The sequence below is a fragment of the Nicotiana tomentosiformis genome, chromosome 9, assembly GCF_000390325.3.
Source record: "Nicotiana tomentosiformis chromosome 9, ASM39032v3, whole genome shotgun sequence".
Classification (NCBI taxonomy): domain Eukaryota; kingdom Viridiplantae; phylum Streptophyta; class Magnoliopsida; order Solanales; family Solanaceae; genus Nicotiana; species Nicotiana tomentosiformis.
The window spans coordinates 96,659,710-96,669,133 of record NC_090820.1 but is presented as its reverse complement, the minus strand read 5'-3'; the positions used below and the strand labels follow the sequence as shown (position 1 = coordinate 96,669,133).

General features: G+C 34.4%; 1 protein-coding gene across 1 annotated transcript; it reads right to left on the bottom strand.

Moving 5' to 3' along the window:
- Positions 1-1,387: 1,387 nt before the first annotated feature.
- LOC104087286 (uncharacterized) lies at positions 1,388-8,921 on the bottom strand. The gene is made up of 11 exons (XM_070185783.1): positions 8,697-8,921; positions 8,500-8,619; positions 6,570-7,142; positions 4,968-6,356; positions 4,558-4,882; positions 4,171-4,432; positions 3,795-4,011; positions 2,949-3,310; positions 2,415-2,561; positions 1,724-1,873; positions 1,388-1,553 (listed from the first exon to the last, which is right to left on the bottom strand). The coding sequence occupies exons 2-10, from the start codon at positions 8,608-8,610 to the stop codon at positions 1,756-1,758; spliced, it is 3,504 nt and encodes a 1,167-aa protein (XP_070041884.1). The 5' UTR covers positions 8,611-8,619; positions 8,697-8,921; the 3' UTR covers positions 1,388-1,553; positions 1,724-1,755.
- Between the last annotated feature and the right edge of the window lie 503 nt (positions 8,922-9,424).

The window sequence follows — 9,424 nt, the reverse complement described above, 5'->3', positions numbered from 1 at the left end:
GCACTCAACAACTCAAAAGCTAATCTCAGCCTTTTGGGGATATACAATAATTGGTTTGCGGATTCGGCGAACATAGTGATACGAGGTAGGAACATTTTAATATGTGCGAAAAATAAGGGGTTCATTATTAAAATGGTCCTCACTTATCCCAAATTATTTTTTAAAGTCACTTTTCTTTTGTTTGTAACAATAAAGTCATCGAACTATGCATATTGCACTCAAAAAGTCACTCAACTAGATTTTTCAAATTTTGAATTGCCAAATACCTATTTTACCCTCAAGATTATAAATATTCATCTTTTGTTTTTTTTTTAAAAAAACTTTTTAATATTATGATTTTTCCCTTTTTAATTTACATTATGGACTTACCTATAGAATAAATCAATATTATTTATAAATTAAAAAAATAAAAAGTATTTAAGCATATATAATATTGGAATAACAAAATAACGAGCATAGTAAAAAACATAATTAGAATAATTTGTTACTAATAATAATTTTAGTATTAACAAAAAAAATTTTAAAAATTATTTACACAATTCAGAATGAAAGAAAATAAAGGTTGTAAAATATATATTCCATGCACGTAATATAAAAATAATTATTTAAATAAAGGTATTTTTATAATATACATTATATATTCTTGAAAATTATGCTCAATTTTATATATATATATATATATATTCCATGCACGACTTAACATATCATATTTGTTTTTTACAGATAGTCCCTCTGCTTTCTGGTGACATAACTTTGTGTCGTCGGAAAGTTGGTAGAAACATAATAATATAATTGAGCATAATTTTGAGGAATATATAATGTATATTATAAAAATACCTTTATTTAAATAAATATTTTTATATTATGTGCACAAAATATATATTTTACAACCTTTATTTTCTTTCATTTTGAATTGTGTAAATAATTTTTTGAATTTTTGTTGTTAATACTAAAAAGTTTAAAAATAAATAAAAAGAAGATAAATGTTTATAATTTAAAGGGTAAAAGAGGTATTTTGGCAATCCAGAAATTTAGAAAATCTAGTTGAGTGACCTTCTGAGTGCAATAGGCATAGTTCAGTGACTTTGTTGTTACAAACGAAAGAACAGTGACTTTAGGAGATAATTTGGGATAGTTGAGTAACCATTTGAGTAATTTACTCGAAAAACAAGTATAACTAAATTTACATTTCACACTTAGAATCCACTGGGTCTAAATTTTGGTTTGCGGACATGGGGCATATGGTTATGACTACACGGACAATTTTTCTAACAAATACAAGAAGCTTTCGAAAGCAAGAAAAGCTAAGCGATTCCTTCTTATGGGCGAAAAAGCAATCTAACGCTTGCTACCACCAAGAAAATCTATGAGCACACCAGGCTAAATATAGCATAAAATCTCAAACCATTAATAATATATGTACAGACTTTAGCTGTAATAAACATTAATGAAACACTTAAGGAATAAACTTGACAGCAAAATTCGCCGATTCAAGAAGTAAATGACATGATATAAAGGCACCAAAGAATACCAAGATCCATCCCCATTCCAAACTGCCAAAAACAGAATTTAATGTTCAGAAGTTTGTTGTATTAAGATCTGAATAAGATCTTTAGGTGAGCTTATATGTATCATCTAAAAGATATTGACAAAAACATAAACAAGTCTACGTCTATACTTGGTAGAGCTGCCTGTATGATATCTATCATGTTTCATATTTTACCTCTCTTGTGCAGTTGTGCTTAGATTGAAACTTTAAGGTCTCCTGTTGGACTTGTTGCGCATAAACCGTTCCATAAAATCTTCGCCGAGTAGGTTTGGTTTTACTTCACGGAACGTTCCTGGTTTCTTCATCTTGGAATTCTGAAAATTACTGGTAAAAATGAGTAGAGTTAGTAACTATATTGATCTGATACCCAAAAAAGTAGTACTTCCTCCGTTTCAATTTAGATGAGATATTTTGACTCGGCACGGAGTTTAAGAAGAAGAAAAAGACTTTTGAAATTTATGATCTTAAAAGATTAAGGGGTAAAAGTTTTGTGGGGCCATCACATTTATGCGGTTATAAAAGCTTCTTATTAAGGGTAAAAAAGATAAATAAAGATTTTAAAGTTGAAATATTTTCAAATTTAAAAATGTGTCATTTATTTTGGAACAAACTAAAAAGGAAAGTATTTCACCTAATTTGAAACAGAGAGAGTATTTCTTTGGTAGCAACGCAAGTCATCAACACAAAAACAAGCACATAGGCTATAGCACAAACTTTTATTTTTTACTTTTCATGCATTATTTCCCTTGTAGACTAAAAATGGCAGCCAGATGCACAAAACATCGTGCATTTACGCTAGGTCCGGGGAAGGGCTGCACCTTAAGGAGTGTGATTTAGACTTTCTAAATGTATAACCAACGCTTACTTGGAACTTCTTGAAGATCCTGGTTTATCCCTCAAACTCATAGCTGCCAGTTGACGTGCCAAGTTCTCGTCTCGATCACCATGAGCTGAGCTAGTTCTTGAGACAGCATTTCCATCAATTGGCCAAGTCATTGGAAGTATTAAGTCGCTACAGAACAAGAAGACTTGTAAAGTTACCATTTCAATGGTTTTCATTTATCCTAAAAATCAGCAATTTAGATCCGAAAAAAAGACTAAACATGTAAATGGATTACTTCAATATCCTAAAAGGTGTATATTTTTTATACGGATTTAACTTATAATACAATGAAGGTGTAAAGAAATTTTACACTATTAGCATTACTTTTACGCATTGTAGCAGGTTGCATGCCTTATTTTCTAGCTAACAAGTTCCTGTCATTAGTATCGGTTACTTGGAGTTATCTTTTACATTACCTGATAATGTAGAAATTCTTTTACACTGTTAGTGTACAGAGATTAAACAGCCCACAAGACAACAATTTAGATCAGAGAAAAAACTAAAAACATTCTGTACCGTTCAGCACGCTTGCATTTGCAACGATTCATCAAATCCACTGTATAATTACCAAAATGGATGTCAATCTGCTTTGACAACTTTGGTATCTGATATCCTGGTAAAATGTCCCAGATCTTTAATACTTGAAAGTATGTAGAGTTCTGCTCCAGAATATCTATGGTCCAAATCAATTTTAAGTGCTTGACACTATACACCTCCAACAGTTCTGAAGATTTCCCACCCTTGTTGCTGAGAATTCTGTTGTTTTCTGATTTACGCCAGCCATTTGAAAGCTTCACCAAAAGGGAAATCACCTCTTTACTAATCTCCACATCCTTAATTCTGGCCATGGATTTTGAGAAATCTTCACTAAACAAAACCTGTTATTTTGTAACAGAAAACAACCTGTTAGCTCTCCATTTGAAAACAAAACAAATGAGTTTAAGCTCTCAAGTCAAACAACTACCAAAACCTAACACTTTTGAAAACTTTGGCCTACTTAACTAGCAAAATCCAAACTGAAAAGATGTATATTTTGGCCATCAATATTGAACAAACAAAATCAACGATGGGAAAGCTGCTTCTTGACCATGAATTTAACAGGTGTTAGTAATGAAAAAAAAAAATAGCCCGGCGTACTAAGCTCCTGCTATGCGCGGGGTCCGAGGAAGGGTTGAACCATAAGGGTCTATTATACGCAACCTTACCCTGCATTTCTGCAAGAAGGCTGTTTCCCCGACTCGAACCCGTAACCTCCTGGTCACATGGCAACAACTTCACCAGTTACGCCAAGGCTCTCTTCGTGTTAGTAATGAAAGAAACCTTAAATTTCATCATAAGCCAAATGAATGCGAAGTAGCATACCTTCCACTTGGCCGCTTCGAATACAGGGGAATCCGTTCTAAGTAATGTTTCTAATTGGTCAAGCTCAATGGTTGCATTTGAAATTGCTTGATTCAATCTTTTGTCGTCAGTAACATCAAAGTAACAACGTCTAGCCTTGGCGTCAATGACTAAGTTTCTCCAGATGGAGCCACTGTTAACCAAAGTTGCGCCGTTCCCCAATATCCAAAGACAGTACCTGCATAAGAAGCCAACGAAACAATTATGGACATGTTCATAAATTATCTTCTTGCAGGAAGGTCATTGAAAGACAACAATAAATAAGAATAGCAAATTCGAACCATCCTTGATATTCAAACATTTTGAAATGTAGTAATGTTGTGCAGCAAATTAGTACCTTGCTCGAGTCAGTGCTACATTTGCTCTCTGAAGATTAGAAAGGAAACCAACAGATCCTCTTCCATTACAACGAACAGTGGAGATAATTATAACATCTTCTTCACCCCCTTGAAAACCATCAACAGAACGAACATTCACTGAGAAGTCACTTTTAACATCTGTGCTATATTTCTTGCCAAGAATTTGTTGAATAGCAAACACTTGAGCCTTGTAAGGAGATATGCAGCCAACACGGACCTTTTGTTTCGAAGAGACAGATTCTGTAATTCAGGTAATAATATCAGGTTTGTCAAACCAATTGCCATGCAAACTAAGATACAATAGACAAAACCAGAAATGTACATCTTAAGCTGAGATTAAGTACATGAAAGATATAGTGTATTACCTTTATGAAGGTTGACAACTATCTCAGCTACAACGAAAGCTTCTGCCATATTTTTCGTGCTGTGCTTGTCATCAATCTCCTCATTTCCGCTACTTACATTAATAAATGAATAGGAGCCAAAAATATCTCCTTCAAGAAATCTCTTCTCATATACTGCTGCTTTCACATTAGGACCATCCATAATTTTCTTCTGATAAAACTCTCTATTTGGGAACAAACTTATTTTTGGATGCATCCTATATTGAACATTGAGAAGGTGCTTCTCGTGTCCTAAGATTACCAGCCTCTTAAATAAGCTCCTGCCGAATTCAGCCTTCTCACAGATCTGTGTATAACAGATACTAGTGGTCAATAATATAAGAGCAGCACAGTAAGTTTAAAAACAAGCTGTGAAAAGATTAACCGATAACCTCGCTCTGAACCATCGCAGGCAATTGTTTCTCATCTCCGACGAGTATAGCATGGCGCAGACCTGGGAGTTGTAAAGGAATAGTGGATTCACATTCTTTCAGCTGAGCAGCTTCATCAATTACCACCATCTCAAGTGGTGTCATTCCTTCTGTGTGCAATTTCGATGAGCTAGAAGCAGTGCAGAAAATCAAGCACGCACCTTTTAGACAAAAACTTCGAATTTGGTAGTCATCGATTAAATTTGGAAGAGAGATACTCTCACTAAGAAATTTCAATACTTTAAGGCATTCCATTTTGGTTGCATACAAATTTGCAAAACGTCTCGCCTTACTCCTTGATACAGTTCTGTGTGAAATATCTCTTAACCCTTCTGATGTTTCCACAGCAGCAAACAATGTTCCAAGAGTTTGAAGCATCTTAAGTACTCTGATCATTTCCTTAGCTACTTCTAGCGAAATGAAAGAAGTAGGTAGATGTGTATACAAGCTCGTCAGACAAAATATTAATTGGTTCTGTATCCATTTGAATCTTTTGATAACAAACTCCTCAAATGTCCAAACACTGGTTTCTTTGTTGCTTGCCTCCCCTTCATTCTTGACCTTGTTCGCCTCGCCAGCGGCTCTCGAGTTGTTCCTCCTTTGAGAACTTTGTTTATCATTCTTCTTGTTCTCTTTTAATGTTTCAAGGACAAATTTCTTCCACAACTTACTCTTCCTATTTTTGTCTACTCCTTGATCATTGATTTTGCGATCTTTTTCACTCAAACTAGATTCTTCACTAGTACTGCTTCCTTTTTCTTCCTCTTCCTCATCATCTGTGTCTTGATTATCATCAGTGTCATGTTCCTTATCTTTTTGTTTTTCTAAGTACTTACGGTATTGCTCTTCAGGATCCTCGAGCAAACATATCATGGATTGTATACCAACTTTCCACCCATTATTCGGAGACAAACAGCTAACAAGAGCATCAACACGGTTATTAAGAAACACATCAAACAGATCTTCATGATCATCGATCTTCATTCTTTCCCCATTACCAAATAAAACTATGTTTCCTAAACCATATGTATCATACTCCTGACCGTCCTGTACGTGTTGCATCAGCCTCTTTGTAACTCCCAAAACAGCAATGTTCGTAGGAGCACAGGTCAGAGTTCTGCATCTCATTTTTAACAGAACATAGAGTAAGCAGGCAACTGTTTTAGTCTTTCCAGTTCCCGGAGGACCCCAAATTAACTTAACCGTGTTCCTGTGATCACATTCTCTTGTTTCAACACAACTTATAACAGCCTTTTGTTGAGCATTATCTAGCCCAAAGGGCTGAATAATGGCCCTTGAATTTTTAGTTTTAGTTTCTATAAAGGAACAAAGGGAGCAGTCTACTTCACCCTGCAAACGATTGAAATACACTTGACCTCAATATTGGAAGCTAGATTAACTGTTTAATTTCACGTTACTATAATCACTATAACAGTAAAGTCGAAAAAATACTTTGTCACATTACTATATTAAAGTCGCAAACTATTTATCGTCATACTGAAGTAACAAAACTCTACTACTGTAATGGACAGATTTCAAGAGGGAAATGAGAGGTTTACTTACAATATTTGGATCACTTGTCAGCACAGTTTTAATGATCTTCAGGTTTGCATTTTCTTTGTCTGAATTCAAAGCATTCCATATTCGAATATTTGTTGTCAAATTAGAAAGATACACAATAAAAAGCTTGTCTCCTTGTTCACCCTTTGCCCTGTCTGGCTTCTTAAACGAAATAGGCTGCGAAGAGAGGATAGGTACCCTATCCGAACCTTCGTCTTTCATACCTTGAACTATGGCAATGAGATAAGATCTCTTAGGCCTGTTCAAATCCTCAATTCTTTTTGGTTTTACATCTGTTAGTGCAATAAGATCACCAACTTCAGGTTCATATTTTGATTCAGTTTTCGACTCGTTGTTCTCTCCCTCTGTAGCTCTTTTCAACAAAATATTGTAATATAAGCCTTTGGGAGGCTTAAAATCTTTTGATATTTTTACATCAAGAACCTCAAGAGCCGGGGCTCGCGAAACTGTGAACATGTTTGAGAGCAAATCAGCATGTGTTTCTTCAACAAGGGGAGTAATGAATGACTTCATGTAATGATCAGTTGACAAGAATGTTTCTGGAATTTCTTTAACCTAACACATTGTAGTTGAAATTAGGACTTGAAAATATCAAAATATTTCAAGATGGCAATAAATATCTGATCTAACCAACATGTTAAAGAAGAAGAAAGTAGGGGTCTCCGGTAACATAAATGGAAAAGGAAGATAAGGCTGCATCTTGATTTCATTAATATTACAAATTTGAATCTTTCCATTATGCAATGCTAATTTGTACACTATCATACCACCTAAACATAACTACTAGTAGTCGTCCATAAAAAGTGGTATTAGTAACCTGGAAAAAAAAAAAAAAGCAAGTTACAAGAGACACATCAAGATTTGAATTTGATGGATTCAATCTTTAGGTTCTCATCACAAACCATTACCATAACTATTATGCTTCAATCTCAAACAAGTCGGGGTCTCGTCGACCCATTACAACAACTATTATTAAGTCTCAGTTCCAAAAAAGTTGGGGTCTCATCAGAACCCATTACAACAATAACAACTACTACTATGCATCAGTTCCGAACAGAGGCGGACCCATGTGTATGAGTGAGGGGTCATCGGATCCCGTAAACTTCGGCCGAAATCTCGTATATATATATATACGTATATACCTTGAAAATGGTTAATTTAAAGCAGTTGGCACCCTGAACACTAAAAGCATTTAGGGGCCACTGGTTGAGCAGAATAATGTGCCCCTGTCGCGTAAAAATTGTGGGTCCGCCTCTGGTTCCGAACAAGTTGGTGTCTCATCAAAACCCATTACAACAACAACTACTACTACGACCTCAGCCCCAAACAAGTTGGAGTCTCATCAAAATCCATTACAACAACAACTCCTATGCCGCAGTCCCGAACAAGTTGCGGTCTCACCAGAATCCATTACAACATCTACTACAATCAGTCCCAAAAAAAGTTGATGTCACATCAGAATCCATTACGACGGCGACGACAACAACAATAACAACAACTATTACTATTTCTCCATCCCAAACAAGTTGGGTCTCATCAAAGCTCATTACAACAACAACTAATTAATATGCCTCAATCCCAAACAAGTTGCGGTCTCATCACAACCCATTACAAAAACAACAGCTACTACGACTCAGTACCGAACAAGTTGAGGTCTCATCAGAATCCATTACATTTTTTAAATTATGGGTTCAATTGTTTTTTGAAATATTGGTAATTTTTAACATGTATATCTGTAACCCATATGAAAAAAAATGTTGGGTTGCATGCAACATCCACCACTGCAACAAATTAAAATACACTGATCGCATACCATAGCATAAAACAGATTATACTATCGTTAAATACTACTAATCAAAAATACTTTTTAGGGGTGCAAATGAACTAGATGAAAAATGCAATCGTTCAAAACCTTGTTTCTGTAAAGATCTCTGTTCAGCACGTCCTTTAAAGACCAAGAAAACACCAAATCTACCAACCCTGGAACTGTTTTCTCTTTTTTCTTCCTTGTAGTAGTTTCCATCTTAATTCCCTAGTCATCAAAATAAACAACATCAACTCAAAGTTACATGTACAAACAAATAGAAGGAAATGAAAAAAAGTTGTTACCTTGTCTTTCTTCTTCTGGGGTTTATTAGCTAAGAAACTTTTCCAGGTCTGTTCTTTTATATGCAAATAAGTCACTGCTGCTGCATTCCTAAAGCAGAGTGAGGAAAATGACAGAAAACTTTTACGTAGCAGAGCTCCAATGAAATCTCAGAATGAAAAAGAACTTCGTACAATCATACGAAGAAAAAGAGAAAGTGTTTGGAATAAAGAGACGAGACCCCAGCAAGGTTGACGAGGAGTCAATAACTTAAATGGAAGAAAAATAGAAACATGGATATATTTTGCTTACCCAAATACTAAGGAAAGTAATAATAATTATACAGTGTAAGTTATATACATCAGTGGTTTGTTGGAACTAATTTTCATTTTATATTAAAATTTATATTCCTATTCTATATATGACAGTACTTTGCTTTTGCTTAGAGACTGTTATAAAGAGATTTGAATGTCTTTGAATTAAAGAATTTACTAAAAATGTACAAAAATTAAATCCATAATTCAATTACTAACACCAAATATCGTTATCCTAAAATTTAAATCCTTAAAGTTCAAAATTTGGCTCAACCTCTGTTTAAATTTGTGAATTTATAATATTAAAAATAAAATAGATTACATATCATAATAGGTAAAGATGATTTGATGGTGTAAAAATATTAGTCTAATGTTGTAGTTAGCTTAAAATGATGATAATATTATTCCATGTTGGTGTCAATATCATCAGTGTTTTA

Excerpts from the sequence above, each read along its gene's own strand:
- LOC104087286 (XM_070185783.1), bottom strand. The coding sequence starts at position 8,610 with ATGGAAACTACTACAAGGAAGAAAAAAGAGAAAACAGTTCCAGGGTTG. Across the intron at positions 4,012-4,170 it reads GTAGCACTGACTCGAGCAAG|GTACTGTCTTTGGATATTGG; the intron begins GTACTAATTTGC and ends CTTCTTATGCAG. Across the intron at positions 3,311-3,794 it reads TCGAAGCGGCCAAGTGGAAG|GTTTTGTTTAGTGAAGATTT; the intron begins GTATGCTACTTC and ends ACAAAATAACAG.